This window comes from Panthera onca, chromosome E1 (genome assembly GCF_046562875.1).
Source record: "Panthera onca isolate mPanOnc1 chromosome E1, mPanOnc1 haplotype 2, whole genome shotgun sequence".
Taxonomy (NCBI): domain Eukaryota; kingdom Metazoa; phylum Chordata; class Mammalia; order Carnivora; family Felidae; genus Panthera; species Panthera onca.
In genome coordinates, this window is record NC_138352.1 from 4,005,557 (window position 1) to 4,024,349 (window position 18,793).

Genomic DNA, 18,793 nt, shown 5'->3' on the forward strand with positions numbered 1-18,793 from the left:
CTCTTAGACGGAGCCGACCTGAAGGGGACTGGCTGCCAGGCTCCTCACACCCAGCAGTTGACCCAAGGCAAAGATGAGTCATCCGGCCACACTGTAGCCCCAGCCTTCCCGGTTTGCCCTGAGGTAGCCATAATCCGTAGCCTGGACTGTTGGCTGGCTGTCAGCCTGGCTGCCTGGGGAGGTGAGCCATGGACACAGAAGGGCAGGTATTGGGAAGGGAAATGTCACCCGCCTGGGCTCTCGGGAGCGAAAAAGTCTGGCAGCGTGGTCTGCAAAGGCCTCTAGTCCCTTGTTGCAGCCCCACCGGCTGGGGGCAGCAGGGCACAGCCCCCCACTGCTTATTCTTTTCCGGCACATCATGGGTGTTTCACCATCCTTCTCTTTTCCTACAGAAGCCTAACGAGACCCATTTCTTGCATCTTTCAAAGTTCCGAAGGTCTCATGATAGGCTACAGGCCCTTCTGCATTGAAAAGTGTTGTCATCCATTAATTCAACAAAAAAAGTAAATAAGAAAGTGAGTAGAGCTGGGGACCCCAAGCCTGGCCCAGTGTCTGCGCTGGGCTTCCCTTTTCACTTATTGAAACAATTTGACACCTTTAAGATTTTCAAGTTAATAGCGCATCATATGAGGGACCATTCTATAGCAATAGACGTTCTAGGTTTGTGGCCTGTTTTCTTGTTACATTAAGTGAGAAGAGACGGTTGTGCCTCATCAACATTACTGGCGGCATGTGGGGAGGTGACATTCAAAGGTGACAGTGGGTGAGGAGTTTTCAATACATCCACACTGCAGATCAAGGAGAAAAAAGACATTCCATGTCTGTTTAATACGTAACATATGGCAGCATAGGCGACGCCGGCAAAAGCGCGTTGGGAATGCGGTTGTTACAGAAAGATGTTCTCTGCGCGCCCAAGAAGGGTTCTGGCGGCCAGGTTGGTAAGTTGGGAGTTAAATCTTCAGGGAACTGAGGCATGCTCCCTAACGAGGTGTCAGAGCCCATCTCCAGCACTCAGGCCTGTGCTGGCAGATTCACACCCCCCATCTTCACACATCCACAAACGCACCACACTCAGAAAAACGCGCGCAAGGGCACACACATGCCTTCCGCGTCCAGGCCCGCGTTCGCCCTATGACACTTGGCCAATCGATCCCAGAACTGGAACTCCCTTTACAAGATCCTGGCAGCCCAAATTCCCAGGGAAACTTGAATAGAGGTGGAAAAGTGTTTGATGATAGAAAAAAAAAAAAAAAAAATCTGCTTGCTTGCAGTTCTTGCGACGGCCAGAATGCTACAATAAACTGTTGCTTTCCAGAGCTGGGGAGGGCGAGGGCAGGCAGGGGGAGGAAGCTGGAGCAAAGAGGCCGGAGAACTTGAAAGACGGAGTTGGAACTCCGGCTGAGAGCGCCCCCGGGGCGGCGGGGGCCTCGCAGGGGGGTGGAGGAGGACCCTGGAAGAGTTAACGCGGGAGACGGGCGTGCGGCGGGGGCGGGCCGGGCCGGGCCGTGCCGGCGCGGGGCGCTGTCCCTTTAAGGCGGGCGGCGCGGGCCGGCCGAGCGCGGCTGTGATTGGCGCGGCGGGATCACTGGCTCCCCAAGCCCGGCCCGGGGGAGTCGGCTGGAGCCGGCTGCGCTTTGATAAGGTCCTGGCAACTCAGTAACAACCCGAGAGCCGGGAAATAAAAATAACCCTTCACAGCAATGGACTTCGCGGCCGCCCGGCGTCCGAGGCGCCCGTCTCCCCCGCGGAAAGCCCTGCTGTAAAAGGTGGGGGTGGAGGCGCGGCCCCAGCGGAGCCGCTTCAAAGAAAGCCCCCCTTGGACGGGGGGCGAGGTCGCGCCGAGCCGCGTCGCGGGCGCCGGGGACGGGAGGGGGTCCGACCGGGCCGAGCCCGTGCTCGGTGGGGTGGTGCGAGCCGGACGGCCCTGGGGAGGGGCGGCAGGGGCACGGGGGGGCGGCCCGGGGCGCGGCCGGCGCGTACCTCCCTTTCAGGACCGTGCGCTCGGCTCGCGCCTTTGAAGTGCACAGTTAAATCCACAGCGCAGTTTTTGTTGGAAGCGCCCGGAGGACATTTGGTGCGCGGAGTGACTGCTGGAAACAGGACCTGTGTTGAAAGCCGGGCCGGGCGGGGGCCGGAGGGGCCGGGGGCGGCCGCGGCGGGGGCGGAGGCCCACTCGGGTCTTTTGCATAAAAGGGGCGGCGGAGCGCGCCGCTTCACCCTCCCTCCCGGTGGATCTTGCTCTAATCCCGGGATTGTTGTTTCCCCGCACCCCCCTCCCCTGCCGCGCGACTCCCGATGTTCCCCGACGCCGGGACCGGCCCGGGGGGGCCCGGGGCCGCCGCTGCGAGCCGATCCGGGGGCCGGGGCCGGGGCCCTGCCCGGGGCGCCTGCGAGGTCTCGCCGCGGAGCGCGCGCGCGGATCAATGGTGAGTGCCGAGGCCGCGGCGGCCGGGCGGCCCGCGCGCTTTGATGTGCCGGCGGCCCTTTGAAGTTGGCAGGCCGGCTATTTCGGGGCGCTCTCCCGGCTGGCGCGGAGGGGAGCGGCGGGCCCGGCGCCCAGCGCTCCGGGGGGCTTGGCCGGGCCGCCCCGCGCGCCCTGCGCCCGGGCCCCCTCCCCAGCGGGTGGCGGGGGGCCCGGCCGAGAGACTTCTGCAAGTGGCGGCTGCGGCGGGGGCGGAGAGGGGGCAGATCCCCCCCGGGGGTCGCGTCGCAGGCGTTGTTATGGATGTGAGTCGGGGTGTGAGTGTGCGCGGGAGTGCCTTTGGAAGGTGGGATGAAAGGGTGGCGGCGCCCCCCGCTTGCCCTCCCCCCGCCCCCTCCCAACCCCCCCCCCCGCCTCTCCCTCCGCCCCCTCCTCCCCTCCCGCCTCTCTCCCCCCTCCCCTCCTCCCCTCCTCCCTTCCCGGCCGCTGGTCCGCGCTTAGGGGCCCCGAGCGCTGGCCCGGGCTCAGTCTGCGCGCAGGAGCGGCCCGAGCCCGGGGCGCCCGCGTCCCCCGCGTCCCTCCTCCCCGCCCGGGCCCCGCGCCCCCGGCCGCCCCGGCCCCTTTTGCGGAGAGGCAGAGACTCCGCGCGTCGCCATTTCTGGACTAGGCTGCTGCTTTCCGTGCCTTTTCTGCGGGCGTCTCTGCGAGCGGCGGCGCCGGGGACCGACCCGGGCTCGGGGTGCCGCGAGCGCCTCCCGGGGCTCCTGCCCCGCGCTCCGCGGCCCGCTCGCCGGGGCTCTGGAAGCGTTCGGTTGGATTTGGGCCGGGGGGGTGGGGGGCGGGCCGGTGGGGCTCCGCGGAGATGAGAGCCCGGCCTCGGGCCGCCTTCGTCTTCCAGGTAACGGGGCCGCCCCACCTTCCCTCCGCCCCGGCAGCGCGGCGCTACCGGCGGCCCCGCCACTCCGCCGGCGGAGCTGCCCAGCCCGGCGGCCTGGGGCCCCTGGTTCGGGGTCGCGCCCCATCCCCCCCGGCCCGCCCCTGCCCTCCTTAGTTTGATCCTTCCAGTGCTAGGGAAAGCGGCTTGTTTATTGGTCAGATAAGACTTTTTTCTTTTGGAAAAAAGACAGGCTTGAGGTCAGTAGAGTTTGGGATTCTTGGCAGAGGCAATGGTAGCGTGAGACGGTTTCTGATCCGGTTTTGTAGGGTTTGTGGCTCCGGGAGGGGAGCTGGGGGCGGAAGTGGGGGGCGTAGGGGGCGGCGGGTCTTGAGGCTTCTCTGCTCTCTCGCAAAGTTTGGAGATCAAAGTCTTGCCTGAATGAGTTGATTTCTGGTTCTGGCGAACGGGGAACACCGAGGTGTAGACTGAGCCGGATTCTTGGCGGGAGGCGGGGGCGCAGCGAACATTTACATCTGGGTGGAGGGGGGCGTTTTCCAGCTGGGAGCCCATTCCGCCCCTTGCTGGGCGGGCTTCTTTCTCGGTCGAGGATCTTCTGAATTTTTAAGGAGTGGGAAGGGGGAGCGCAGAGGGAAGGGGTGGGTGGGGGGAATGGGAACCAGATGCCGGGGAAGGGCACGTTTGGAGCTCGAGTTATCTGTGCGGAGAGCCGAGTGGGGAAATTTACCGAAATTGGTTTCACCTGCACACAGCCCGGCGGCTCGGGGTGCGCGTCTTTGGAGTTGATGCTGACGGGGGTGGGGGGGGGGTGGGTAGCGGAGCCCAGGCAGCACTGCGTGCGCCCAGGCCGAGTGGGTTTTTGGAAGGCTCGGTCTTACACCTTCCAACACCCCCCCCGCCCCCCCCCCCCAGCTCCCACCCTCCGAGCTCACAGCTCACCTTCCCCGCCCTCCCCCTCCCAAAACGTGCTGGGAGCTCAGATTTCGCCTTTGAAAAAGCAGCGTCGGATACTTTAGATGAGCACCTCGCAGATAGCTGGGTTGCTTGATTTGAATTTGAGGAGTTGAAAAGCCTGTTTACTTTCTTGCTTTGATGTTGGGTAGATCTGGTTTTGATTAGATCAATACCCCTTTCTCTCCCCCTACCTCCCCCCTTCCTTTTCTTTCCAGAAAGGAGGCTCAGATGAGCCCCTGCTGACTTGAGAGAGAAAGAGAGACCACGCTGATCGCTGACAGGAGCTGGGGGAAGAGAACAATTCCCGAACTCCGTGCGCAGAGCTCCCTCGCCATGAGCAGTGCTGTGCTGGTGACTCGCCTCCCAGACCCCAGCAGCAGCTTCCACGAGGATGCCCCCCGGCCCCCCGTTCCGGGGGAAGAAGGGGAGACCCCACCGTGCCAGCCCGGGGTGGGAAAGGGCCAGGTCACCAAACCCATGCCTGTCTCCTCCAACGCCAGGCGGAACGAGGGTGGGCTGGGAGAGCCTGAGGGGCGGGCATCCCCGGACTCCCCTCTGACCAGGTGGACCAAGTCTTTGCACTATTTGTTGGGCGATCAAGACGGTGCTTATCTCTTCCGCACTTTCCTGGAGAGGGACAAATGTGTGGATACCTTGGACTTCTGGTTTGCCTGCAATGGGTTCAGGCAGATGAACCTGAAGGATGCCAAAACTTTACGAGTAGCCAAAGCGATCTACAAACGGTACATCGAGAACAACAGCATCGTCTCCAAGCAGCTGAAGCCTGCCACCAAGACCTACATTAGAGATGGCATCAGGAAGCAGCAGATTGACTCCATCATGTTCGACCAGGCCCAGACTGAGATCCAGTCGGTGATGGAGGAAAATGCCTACCAGATGTTTTTGACTTCTGATATATACCTCGAATATGTGAGGAGTGGGGGAGAAAACACAGCTTACATGAGTAACGGGGGCCTGGGGAGTCTAAAGGTCGTGTGTGGCTACCTCCCCACCTTGAACGAGGAAGAGGAGTGGGCTTGTGCCGACTTCAAGTGCAAACTGTCACCCACCGTGGTGGGCTTGTCCAGCAAAACCCTGAGGGCTACAGCCAACGCGAGGTCCGCGGAGACCGTTGAAAATGGATACAGGTAAGACCTGGGCCGGGGAGGGGGCCGGGGCTGGAGGAGGGTACGGACCTTGCAGATGTTTGGAGTTGAGTGGGGTGGATGGTTGGATGGATGTGCCGCTGAGGCCGACAAAGGTCTGTTGAGAGCTAGGACCGACAAAGGTCTGTTGAGAGCTAGGACCGCTGGCCACGAACCCTTTGATCTTGGCTTTTCGTTGTTTAAAGTGGGGAAGAGTGTGCTCCCACAGCTGCATACCTGCAGTCTTCCAGGGCTAACTTCAAACAGGGGCAAGCAGTGTTCATTAATGCGGGTTACTTATTATCCTGGGCCAGTCTTAGAAGGGAGAGAGAAAGAGGGAGAGAGGGAGAGGACAGCAGCTTTTGATGCCTCTGAGTCACCAAATACACTAAACACCACTTTTGGAAGGGGTCATTCACCACTAATCAGTGGAGAGTGGAATTAATGTGGTTGGGGAGGCAGCTGGGTCGTGGAGGCCTGGGAAATAGCGTGTGCACCCATCGGACATGGGGGTAAGTGGGGTCTTTGGAACTTTTCTGTTAAGATAAGAGCCAGCAGTTGGCTTAACAACTCTGGCTGCGGTTCTCTTTGGAGAATTAGGTATGTACCCGCCAGGAAACCTATCCTAACTAGGCAAGGTCCTGTGACTTCCCTGAATAAAAGGACCCTTAGCTTTGGAGCCCGCTGGTATATGAATCTAGGTTTTAAATGCTTGCAGCCCAAGGGTCAGACCTCAGCTGATCGTTGTGTTGCTTGGTGCTGGCAGAGAAGAGTCTTGGGCAGAGGGGACGGGGCCCTGGAGTACTCTCCCTTTTGGAGGCTTCAAAGATCAACAGCCCTTTACAGAAGGAGAATGGCCAAGTCTTAAGATTCTTGACCTTTGCCAGCAACTTTAGACCTCCCGTTAGAATGAGTCTTTCTGTGTCTCCCCCTCTCTCCCCTTCCAGCTCTCCAGAATGAGCCTTTTTCTTTGAGGTCGTTGCCCTTGGCGTGCCGTGGAAGGGGCGGTGGGCACTCCATAGCTACCTGAATGGTTTATCTTGCTCTCCATTGTGTATTTCTTCATGTGTTTGGAACCGGGGATGCGATCTGGTGGCTGCCTCCGTGGAGATTGCCCTCTCCCTGTAGAGAGGGGCCTTCAGTGTCAAAAGCGATAGTACGAGGGGGCAGGATAGTGATGTCCGAGCCTAGAAGCAGTGACTTAGGGGCTGGCCAAGAGCTTTTTGACTTTCCATGGGGAGCGAAGAGCTTGTTCTCCAGCCACCAGAGGGCGCTCCTACAGCCTTGAGAGCGAGTTTACTCACACTCAGACATCTGGTCTACACCTAAGTAGCGCTGGATTGGCTTTTGAAACGAAGCATGGGATCACGTGAAAGGAGTTGTTTCAGCGTCTTGAAGCTTATGGTTTCAGGTTGTTTGAAGGGAAGCTACTAGGTCTGGTGTCTGTGGCTGGGCAGTCACTGGGCACCTGTTACTGCCCCGTTCCGTTAGGCGGACATTCTGGTAAATCTCTGCTGGCCTCCTTGCCCTCCAGTTTGGCAGCTGAAGCTGAGACTACTTAAGCCCTGTGGTAAGGCTGCTTCTCCAGGGGCTTTCCAACAGTGGAGCTTCTGTGTCTGCCCGAGTCAGGACCCAGAGTGCCCCCTTTGTAAACTGCACCTGGTTTGGTGGTTTGGGACTTTTCACCCTAAGAAAACGCTCCCAAGCAGGACCCTTCGTGACCCCTCCCCTTTGTGGGTGGGCAGTAGAGACCCAGCCTCGCTGTGCCCCTCCCCTTTCCAGAGCCCTCCAGTGGGATATCACCAGGATTAAACTTTCTGGAGATTACTCTTGTGAAGCTTTTTAGATCCCCAGGGGCAGTGGCCAAAGATCCTTTGTGTTGCCAGGGCTTGCCTTCTTGGTTGTGAACCCCTGGCATCGTTGATCTATAGAGACACCTTTTCATCCGCCCCTGAGGTTTCCAGGCTCTATTTGTGTGTGCTTTCTCCCAGCGTTGGGTTGAAATGAAGTATTTTACCTGGATTACATGAAGCCCATGTGTCTTAACCGGGCATCGTCACAGAGAACTTAAGAGCCATCCGATTTCATTTTCACATACGAGATATTCTATTCAGGCGTGCCTGTGATGTATTGGGTGGTGTCCCAAATTCTTCCAAGGCCTGGGTCCCAGCCCTGTCCACTGCCTGCTTACCTGGGCTGAAGTCTTATGAACCCCATGTGTCCTTCTGTGCAGTGACAGGCACCATCCGTCCTGTTCGTGTCCTAGGTTGCTCTTATGGGATCAAAACAATAGACCCGAGAGCCCTTCGTAAAGGGAAACGTTCTGAATAGTCGTAAAGCATTAGAACTAGTATAATTTAATCCTGATGATGAGTACATGTGTGAGAAGGGCAACCAGGTGAGGATGTCCCTTTCAGAGAGTGAGTCCCGGCCTCCAGCCCGCAGTCACCGTCAAGTTTTAGAGTGGCCCCCCTTCCCGGGCCTCGACTTCCTCTACCTGTTGAGCTTAAGTCTGTCTTTTCAGCCCGTTACTGGGATGGGGGATCCTTTCCCGCTCTTCCAGGTCTGCCCCTCCTTGCAGTGCACTCACTCATCGAGCGAGGGACGGGGCTTTGGGGATGGGCTTCATAAGTTAGTAACGTGAATGAAACAGAGACCGGGAGTCCTGCTGAGGGTCCCCATCAGCTGTTGAGGAGCAGCCCCGGCAGCTGGGTGCCTTCCAAGCCCTGCGTTCTCCTTGGGCGCTCAGAGGAGCCTCATTTGTAACGACTTGTTTGTGTCCTTACTGATCTGGTGTCAGGTTTAATATAAATAGTTGGAACGGAAGAGCAGGAATTATCCTCGGAGGGAAGGACTCTGGTTTGTGGGTGCTTGAGTGGGATGCCTGGGCTTTTGATGGTCTCTATAAATAACTTAGAGCAAGAGTGACCCGTTGGTAGAGCACGTGTAAAACCCCAGCACACAGACATATCCACAGAACGCTGAGGTGTGTGTGTGTGTGTGTGTGTGTGTGTGTGTGTGTGTGGAGGGGCTGTGGGATTAGGAGCTCAGCCCAGCATTTATTTTGGGAAGGAGACAGTGCTAGGCTCACAGAGTGCTCCCTGTGCCCTTCCCAGTCTGCCCTGGCCCTGGTGCCATCCTCTGGTGCCTGGCGGCTCTCCTCCGGCCTCCCTTGAGATAAGTCGGGCCCAGCAGATGGCCCTCTGCTGGCTCCAAGTGCTTCCTGTTCTCTGAAAGACCTCACCGATGAGGCCTGCGAAGCCACCGGCATCCAGCTTGGCTGCAATTATCAAAGAAACTGATGCCATAGGAAAGATACGCTGGAGGCAGGAGCCCCCAGTTAGAGGACGGAGCCTCTGATGGAGGCAGTGTGCCGAGACTCACTGGTGAAAGTTTGCCTATCTGATGGCTCTGGCGCTCAGTGCCACGCGAGTGCCAGACCCCTCCCTGAACGCCCTCTTGATCTTGCCTTAGAAAATGCTTCTTGAAGAGAGGGTTGCCTTTGGGCAGTGACTTTGTAAGTACACTGTCCTAGGGCACAGCTTTTAGAAGCAAATACTTGTTAAGTTGCGTTGTTTTGGTGGTGGGGGTGGGGATCCGGAGGGAGATCCCAAAGGTCAGGTCTGTTGTGCACTGTTGTGCTGGGGGGGGGGGGGGGTGCGGCGGGGCCATGGCACCTTCGTGGAGATAAGAGATAAGAATAAGCTGGGGAGGGGCGACTGGGTGGCTCAGTCGGTTGAGCGTCCGACTTCCGCTCAGGTCATGATCTCACAGTCTGTGAGTTCGACCCCTGCATCAGGCTCTGTGCTGATGGCTCAGAGCCTGGAGCCTGTTTCCGATTCTGTGTCTCCCTCTCTCTCTGCCCCTTCCCTGCTCATGCTCTGTCTCTCTCTGTCTCAAAAATAAATTAAAAAAAAATTAAGAAAAAAAAATTTAAAAAAAAAAAAGAAAAAGAATAAGCTGGGGAGAAAAGGCCAGCAGTTTCCCTCCCCTTAAGGTCCCAGGACTTCTGCTCCCTGACAGCACATGGGGGTCCGTGGACGCACGCCCGGTGTGAAGTCTGCCACACAGGCCCCCACTCTCTGTAGGAATTTAAAATCCTTGCGGCAACTGTGGGAGCACCGGAGAAATAAAGCATCTGGGTACAATTACTGTAGCGTGGTTGAGTTTCTTTCCTGTTTTTTAAGATACGAGAAAAGAGCTCTAATCCGTGTTCTTAAAATTATGTGGCAATTCTGACAAAGTTCTGGGTTCTTAAAAGTGGAGTTTCCGTCTCTCTCTCCTCCACAACCCGGCCCCTTCCTCTGCTTTGCCCTCCTTCCTCTGTCACGATCGTAGGGAAACCCAAATACTTTATTGCCGCCAAGTGAGCTGAGAGCGGTGTATTCTGTTCTTAAGTACGGGTCACACGGGAGCCCTCTGTTTTGGAAGTGACGGAGGACGAGTTTCTTTGGGGATCCATGTGTTTTGCGATCCACTCTGGTGAGCGCGAGGCCGTGCGCACACACGGATTGGAGTCTGCTGTCTTCTTAGTCGGGGAGGGAGGGATTTCTAGTGAGTTCTTTTTCTCCGTGCAGAGGTTGAATCCAGGACCTTGTCAGTGCGTTGATACCACAGAGATGGCAGCACTGGAGGGGTAGAGAGGGTCCGGATGCTCTTTAGGGCTATCTGGGCTCTCCTGATCTTGTACTGATGTCTCTTAGACTAAAAGAACTTTCCAGCCACCCACAGGATGGTCCCAGGTCTTTTAAGGAGGCTCAGCAAAGTCTAGAGCGCCTGCCACGCTCCGCCGCCCCCCCGCCACTGAGGGGCCGCACGCAGAGAAGACCGATCCGGTCCTTGCCCTCGTGGAGTTTCCAGTCTGGTTGCACAGGACAGGCATCCAGCGTGCAAACACACCGGCGCCGCGTGTTTAGAAGTCACCATCAAATCATTGTTGCACCATACGCTAGCCGATTTGGACGTAAATTAAAACAAATAAAATTGAAAAAAGGAGAAGTCACCACAAACCCTGCAGGAGAGTTGCGGCCGCTCTGTTTTCGTTGGCGGTTGGGTTTTTGGAGTAGGACTATCATCTCCCCAAATCACAGTGCTCTGGAGTCTTCAGAGAACGTAAGAACTTGGTGCCGCTGGCCAAGTCTGACCCGTGTGCTTCTTGGGTGCAGACCCCACGTCAGTGGAGGCAGTGACGTGACTGGTCACCTGCCGGCCGGGGGGCTGAGCCAGCAGCGGTTCTCGCCTCTCCACTCCTGTTCCCTGTCCAGGGCTGAGAGCGCTTACCTGCCCTGGGCTTCTGAAGCCAGGAAGGGACCCTGGAGACTTTCCTCTCGTTCGTTCATCCTGCTTCGAGGCAGTAACCCTGTCCAGGCCCCCCGGAGAGCTGGGTACTTGGGACAGTTTTCAAGACTCGGGTGATTCCATAACATCCATGGGTCCGCTCAGACCAGCGGGCAGCACTTTCTTCGTTCTGACTTAAGAGCCCAGTCTCCTCTTGCTCTGCCGTTAGTGACGATGCCAACACAGCCATCCTCTGCCTCCGAGGATTGTTACTGAATCCTCCTCATCCCGTCTCTTCCCCAGGAAAAGTCATCTGCCTCTCCTCTGCTCCCACCGCTTCTCTCTCTCCAGCCCTGGTGTCTGGAAATCCCATGTTGACGCAGGACCAGCTCTGAGGCCGGGAGGACCTTCCCTTCTTATTTAGTTAGCCTGGCATATCCTGGGGGGATATCCTGAGACTCCTTGCCCTCTACAGATACAAGGACAGGGCCAGTGTCCCAGTGCCCGTTCAGTGGACCATCTCTTGGTCCAAGGTATTCGGCAGATTCAAGGGTGACATTCCTCATGTGTGCTTTCTGGTTCATTCTGCACCCACCTGCCATTTCTAAGATGGTCCCTGCTGATGTTGAGCACCTGTGGGAGTCTGGATGTGGGCTCCCTGTGTGGCCAGGTCTCCAGCCAGGTGGCCTCCGACCAGGCTTTTGGCCCCCACCTGGGGCTCCGCGCCTCCTGCCACGGTCGTGAGGCTGCATGACGCCGGGGCCGCGGACGTTCCTTGAGCACCTACTGTGTGCTGGGCACACAGCTGCGCCAAAAACAAGGGCCCGCCTGGACTAACCGTGCCGTCTGTGGAGATGCTTCGTTTTTAGTCACATTTCTAAACTGAGGGGCTTGGCCTAGGTCCTCTCTGCTAGAGGTTCGTTCTGGCTCTAACGTGTTAAGACTCTGGATGTCACTTTTCTTTTTTCTTTTTTTCTTTTTTAAATGTTTATTTATTACTGAGAGACAGTGACCAAGCATGAGCAGGGGAGGGGCAGAGAGAGAGCGAGACACAGAATCAGAAGCCGGTTCCAGGCTCCGAGCTGTCAGCACAGAGCCCGACGCGGGGCTCGAACTCACACACTGCGAGATCACGACCTGAGCCGAAGTCGGACGCTTAACTGACTGAGCCCTCCAGACGCCCCTGGATGTAACTTTTCTTGTTCGTGGTATCAGCTCGAGCTGGAGTTCAGGCCTTAACGACAGGGCCCTGACCCTTCCACGTCTTTCCCATCCCAGCTGCCCCCGTTGACTCCCTCACACCAAACTGTGGCCACAACTCCCTGCCCACACCCGACCCTCCTTCGGTCCATCGGTCCAACCTGGGCGCCCGGCCTGGGTCACTCATGCTGCTAGAACTTTTTAAACTGTTGAGGCCGGTCTTTGTATTGGGAGGCAGGACGGGTTTGGGTGAGAGTCCCAGCTCTGACCTGGGGACAGGCTGCTGTCCTGCAGGGCCACCACCCGTGTGCCCAGAACGCCTCCTCCCCCCAGGTGGCTGCAAGCATGGGCTGGGGATGAAAGGATGTGTGTGAAGGTGTGCCCCTCGTTGTGGGCCAGTGATGACGCAGTCTGCCTCCCCAGTGGCAGCGCCCCCTGTTGTGACCAGGCCCTGTTGTGCCAGGAGACCAGAGACCCGGGCTGGGTCAGTCCAGAGCTCAGCACAGTGCTGCACACGTACTGGTGGATAGGAGTGCCGCGATCACGCGTGGAGACTGCTTTGACCTTTCACGAGTCCCTTTCATGTGCCACCCCCAAGGCCATCTTTAGAGACCTGTGCAATGGCCTGCTGGAATAGGTTCTCTCTTCTGGGCCTTCCGCTTCTCCCCCAGCTGAGTTCTTTGCTGTTGGCGTAGACTGGGTGGGCCCAGTCGAGTGTGCTGGGCTCTTTGTCATTGAGGCCTCTTGCAACTTCAGGCTTGACAGGCCCCCCTTCCTGCAGCTCACGGACCACAGTGGCCCCTTCCTCACCCACCCCCCCCACCCTCCCCACTATGTCCCTTGCTGGTGACACAAGAGGAATGCAGCCCAGCAGGGGACAGGGACACTGGTTGTTCTGGGAGATCAAGAGAGCAGAATGGGGAGGCTGAGGCCACTGAAACAAAGGGCAGGAGACACTGGAGGAGGGGCCTGGACCTTCCTTTGAAACAGCGGCGCTGCTCATTTTAATCCTGTGGGGCTTGGTCTTAGCCTTAGCCTAGCTGCCCAGGTGGGGGAGGGCGCGGCAGAGGCCCAGCTCCGGGTGGGGTGGAAGCCTTGAGTGTCTCTGTCCCATCTGACCAGTGTACTGGACCCAGGTTGAAATGAGAAGGTCATGCCAGGCCTTTGGTTGCTCGAAACCTGGAACTACGCCAACAGACCCCAGACAGGGAGTTGGGATGCGAAAGACCTCTCGGGGGTTCTGGAACTGTGTTCCTCCAGTGTAGGCTTGGGTATGGTGGTGGGGAGGGAGAAGACCCTTCACCCGTATGGAGTAATTCTCCTTTTTCACTCAGTAGCCTCCCCTTTTCCTTCCTCTATCTGAGTGTGTATTTAGCACTTGGTAGGGTCCCCTGGGCTGCTTATGGCTTCCTGTCACCCCTGACAGACTTGCCCTTGACAGCACGGGATCCCGGCCTGCTTTCTCCCCAGGGCGAGCCAGTGGCCCCTGCCGTCTGCCCAGATGAGCACCTGGCCCTGGGCAGCAGGTTGGCCTGAGCACATGGCGGGATCATGCGCTCGCGGGTCCCCGGATTGCCTGGTTACCTGGGTGTCTGGTGCGAAGCCGTGACGCACTGCTGTTGTACTTTCCCCGCAGGTCCTTCAAGAGGAGCGACCCTGTTAATCCATACCACGTAGGTTCTGGCTATGTCTTCGCGCCAGCCACCAGCGCCAATGATAGCGAGATATCCAGCGATGCACTGACTGATGATTCCATGTCCATGACGGACAGTAGTGTGTAAGTATCCTGCTATCCCCCTCATGTACGCGGTTGGCAGTGACTCACCAGGCCAGCTGGGCAGAGTCCTCAGCCGGCCATCCTCAGCTGGCTTTGCAAACCCCGTGTGTGTGTGTGTGTGTGTGTGTGTACATTTGCTTGGCGGGAGGGGAGTGTGCCAGTGCTGGTTTGGGGGGGTGATGTGGTAGCCTGGGTGGAGTCAAGCTTAGAGCCTTGAAAGGAAAGTTGACTGGTAGAAAACGAAAGTAAGGTAGAAGGTTAAGATGCTTCTCCAGAGGTTTCTTGAGTTGAGAGACCCATCTTCTGGTTGCCATTCCGCCTTTCTTCCCTGGATAGAAGTGCTTGGCTGGTCTCGAAACCCAGGTAATCCAATCTGCGGAACCAGCAGGCGGGAGATGGGGTGGCATCTGAAGGGTGGCACCTTTTCTGAAGGAAAAGGCATTGAAGGTGGGGGTCAGACGTCCAGCGCTCTCTGAAGGCCCACTGGGTGTAATGTTGCCTCACAGGTGTGTTCAAATGGACACGATTCAGTTCACTGAGTGTTGGTGGGGTGCCTGCTATGCGTCAGGTTCTTCCCCTAAGTAGGGCTTCTCTCCAGAGTCTGATCTTGGATCTTTTGCAGATGGCTGCACTTGGCATACTAAGAGTTTGTTCCTTAAAAAAAAAAAAATATTGAAGAATTGTTGACACAATGCTTCGTTAGTTTTAGGTGTGCAACGTAGTGATTCGACAATTCTATACATTACTCAGTGTTGACCGCGTTAAGTGTAGTCACCACTTGTCCCCATACAATGTTGCTACGGTGTTCTTAACGATATTCCCTTCGCCGTACTTTTCATCTCTGACTTTCCTATTTCAAAACTGGAAGTTTGTACCTCTTCGTCCTCTTCACCTATTTCGCCCGGCCCCCCACCCACCTAGCGTTTGTTCCTTTGCTTTCTAAACCACAATCCAGGTCCTCGGGGTGGAAGGTCTGATGATGTCAGCAGGCCGTCAGGTGGGGGTCACAATATGCATTGTAAGTCATTTGAGGTCAGGCAGTGGTGATCTCCGGGTAGAGAGCAACCATTCTGAGTCTCGTGTGTGTGTGTGTGTGTGTGTGTGTGTGTGTGTGTGTGTGTGTGTGTGTTGAGCTGGGTGTCCCCATCTCTTGCCCTCCTTTGAGGTTCTGATTCAGGAGAAGCAAGAGAGGTAGAGCCTGGGATTGGGCAAAACTCCCCCAAGAGCTCACCCAACTTCCAGTTGAGAACTACCACTCCAGAAATGGTCTTCAAAGGCTTTCCCACAAGTATTTTGCAGTAGGAAGTTCTTTTGCTAAGGGACCAGTTTGGAAAAGCAAACCCACTGAGCCATGTATCATGGCATGTGTAGAGTTTTCTCCTTTTAGCTTCCTAAAACTGGACCATCTACTCTTCCAGTTTGTTTGAAATCACCTGGTTTCCGTTGGCCAGTGTCCTGTTTGTTGGCCTGTGGCATGGAACCAGTTGGAAGAGAAGTTGATGAGGTTGGTGGATTTGGGATTCTGCCATTGATTTTCCCCAGCGGCTTTCACTGTGTTGTCTCAGATTCCCCTGTTAGTCAAGGGAGAGAGATCCACCAGGGGAAAGGTTCCGTTTTAATAAAAGACGAGTATTTTGGCAATAGTAAAAATAGAATAAGGGTACACCTCTTCCATCCAACATAGAGAAATGAGGGGTTCCACTGAAGTTAGTTTTTCATATTGACTGAACTCTTTTAGTCTCTGCACCTGAGAACAATTACCGTTTGATCGCCATAGTTCTTAAAAGAATACGTTTTTGGTTTATGTTGGATAGTATTAGGCATAACCCACTTCTTTTTTTAATTATTATTTTTTTAAATGTTTGTTTATTTTTGAGAGAGAGAGAGACAGAGCATGAGCAGGGGAGGAGCAGAGACAGAGGGAGACAGAAGCAGGCTCCGGGCTGCTGTCAGCACAGAGCCCGACGTGGGGCTCGAACTCATAAAACACGAGCTCGTGACCTGAGCCGAAGTCGGTTGCGTCAGGGACTGAGCCACCCAGGCGCCCCAGGCATAATTTCTTTCTTGATCCCGATAATTAATACAAAGATCTGTTTTCATGCTCTACTGTAGTATCTCCTGGAGTACAGGGTTAGGTAAGGCTGTCTGCCTCTGTACACACATATTGGCGTTTTGAAAAAACAGTTGATTCTTTTTTCTCTCGGTCATGCTGCCCGCTGTCATTTTGCTGCTCCTGTGTGTGTGCTCGCCTCTAGCAACATCACCCCTTTAGCTTTTATTTGTGGATTGCATGGGGGCCTTACTTTCTGAGTAAAATGAGAGTAAGTTGGATTTGAACGAGGGGGTTGAGTGAATCTCCTAAGTCAGATGCAGTTAAGACTGTAAAGGCCTCTGTTTAGTTTTCTTAGAGACTGTTTTTGGCTTGCTTCCTGGTCCTTGTCTGCATTTCAGTCCCCACCATGGATGGAGGTGTTGCTCTGGGTACACGGTAAGCTAACTTGGTGGTGTAGTCCCCGCACATGTTTGAGCCTCACAAGACCCACGCAGGAAGGCAGGCAGTCACTCGTGACTTTCACAGATGGGACAGAAAGGCCCAGTGCTGGCCCCGCAAGACAGAGCTCAAATCCAGACCAGACATAGGTCCTTGCTCTTTGCCTACTACTCCCCTCCCCACAAGCATGTAAATTGCCAGCATGAGATGTTAGTAGGACCAGTTGATAATGAGACCTTTGAGCCACTTTGCGTTTCTTTTATTTATGAGGGAATCACACTGCTTTCTTTTGTAATGGGTTGGAGGAGGGGTAGGAGGGAGCACATGTGCAACTTCTCCCCTGCACACTGCCCCCCACTTCCTTCATGCTTTCCCAGAAGAACTTTCTCAATTTTATTTAGAGACGACTTGAAAGTTCTCTCCCTTCCCACTTCAGCTAAGACACTTGTGGACTTGGCACACCCACTAGCCCCCGTCTGGGATCAGAGAAGTTACCTTGGCCAGCCGGCTGTTCTAGGTAGCCAGGGGCTGGGTGTGGGCCAGGAAAGTCCACTTGGATATAGAGACAGCAAAGGGCAAGCCCTTGATGAGCAGCTTTCTTTTTGGGGCACTGGGTCCCAAGAGGCAGGACCTCAGTGTTGTCCACCCCTCCTGCGGTGTAGCTGTCTGGGATTGGTGGTGAGGACACCAGGACCCCAAGGCCAAGGGAAAGTGCCTGGAAGGCTCGGAGACCTGGGGCCTCCATGTTGGGTCTGAGCTTCTTTTTTTTTTTTTTAAAGTTTATTTATTTATTTTGAGAGAGAGAATGAGTGAGCAGGGGAAGGGCAGAGAGAGAGAGAGAGAGAGAGAGGGAGACTCCCAAGGAGGCTCCATGCTGCCAGTTCAGAGCCAGATGTGGGGCTCAAACCCATGAACCTTGAGATCATGACCTGAGCTGAAACCAAGAGTTGGACACTCAACCGACTGAGCCACCCAGGCGGCCCGGGTGTGATCTTCTTGACGGGAGTGTTAGGTGCTCTGTCTGAGTCTTCTCCCAACCAAGTGGGCAGGCTATCCTATGCAGCCGTCACATCTGTACCCCCCTGGGCATGTTCATACCAACTGGGGGCGAATTGCTCAGCAGTGCGGGGTCCTTCTCTCTGGGGAGATGTTTGTCCAGGGCGGTTTGCCTCATGCTGCCTACAGCGGGGGACAGAGAGGTCTCCGGATCAAGAGCCCATCGGATGAGGGAGGAGGATGTTCCCGAGGGTCTCAGGCCGCCAGGCGCTGGGGGTCCCTGGGCCCTCCTGCTCTCCTCAGGCTTGGCGTGAGGGCCCAGGCTGTGCGAGCCGCTTTCTGGCCGGCTGGCCCTGGGTGTGTGTGATCTGCCCGGTGCTGGGCGGGTCACCCGGGATTCCCAGGGCTGGGATTAGACCCCTCTTCAGAGCTCTGCCAATTGTGGGCCTCGCACAGATGAGAGCACGGAACAGGCGAGAAATAAAATGTGTGGGGGATGAAAAGCTGAACTGAACCGCTTTCAGCCCATTGTTCTTCTGGGGAAGCTTAGCGGGGATAAGAGGGTAGCAGGCCCCTTTGAAATTTCCTTGAACAAGTGAATAGGAGCGCCCCATAAAGCGTGAAAAGAACCCTGGCTGTTTCTCCCTGTCACAATGGCTGGCTCTGGCTGCCAGGGGGTCTGTGGGGGGCTGGGGAGTGGGGCCTGGCCGCCCCGCTGGGAGCTGGGGAGGGGACCCGGCCGGGGAGGGGGAGAGGGGGTCACGGGCGGCCTTCAATAGACTCCAGAAGGTTGGAGTTCATTAGACACAAGCCCGAGAAGCAATGGTCTCATTTGCCCCAGGACCAATTAAGTCCTGGGGGCCTTTGCAAAGAGGGCCGAGTAGAAGTTGGGCAGGGCCGGCCTGCACTTGGCTGTTCAGGGAACCGGGCGCCAGGGCCCACAGGTACAGAGCTGGCAGGGGCTCCAAAGAAATCATTGCCTTCTCCCACAGCCCACTGCTGACTTCTGTTTTCCTGCTAAGTAGAAAGCCCTGTTAAAGATGGCTGGGGATTGGGTCTTCATGGTAGGCCTCTGAGAAGGCTGTTTTATGAGCCTGTTACTCTGAAACCTGCATTCTCAGAAGAAATAGCTTGCTTGCTTGCTTTTCTTTTCTTTTCCTTTTCTTTTTCTTTTTTTTGGGGGGGAAGTTAGCTGCCAGACTGCCAGCGAAGTCCTAAAGCCCAGTCCTTGGAGTGTTGGGCACAGAGGATTGTGGGGACCGTTCTAGGGCATCAGGCCTGGGAAGATGCAGCCCGTGGGGGTAGGCGGAGGCGGAAAACATCACCAGCAGCAGGTTCTTCGCCGCCTAAGCGCGGCTTCTGTGTTAGAGGCTGCCCGGAAGCGTGGAAGCTTCGTCTGCAGCGTGAGGGCATCTGTCTTGGCTGTTTGCGCAGAGCAGCCCTCTCTAACAGTCGGGATCAGCTCGACATTAGCTTCCGCCCAGGGTGTCACCGAACCAGCGCAAGATGCTTCCCTCGCGTTACGTGCGGAGGGGTGGCTCAGGTTCTTTTCCTTATTTATTTTTATTTCCTTGTATCTTATTTATGGGTTTGCTTTGGACACCAGGGAAAGCATCTGAGTGAACTTCAAATATTA

At 56.3% G+C, this 18,793-nt stretch overlaps 1 protein-coding gene across 5 annotated transcripts in view; it reads left to right on the forward strand.

Moving 5' to 3' along the window:
- The first annotated feature begins 1,608 nt into the window (after positions 1-1,608).
- Positions 1,609-18,793, forward strand: part of AXIN2 (axin 2) — a 32,291-nt gene continuing 15,106 nt past the window's right edge. Inside the window, exons 1-3 of one of the 5 annotated variants that reach the window (XM_060645619.3) lie at positions 1,609-1,766; positions 4,487-5,419; positions 13,530-13,670. In XM_060645619.3, coding sequence (XP_060501602.1) covers positions 4,605-5,419; positions 13,530-13,670 — 956 coding nt within the window. In that variant the 5' untranslated portion in view covers positions 1,609-1,766; positions 4,487-4,604. Of the gene's footprint in view, positions 1,767-1,990; positions 2,427-2,604; positions 2,728-2,916; positions 3,321-3,974; positions 4,084-4,486; positions 5,420-13,529; positions 13,671-18,793 lie in introns of those variants that run through there. The other 4 variants (XM_060645616.3, XM_060645621.3, XM_060645617.3 and 1 more) reach the window with 4 other exon arrangements.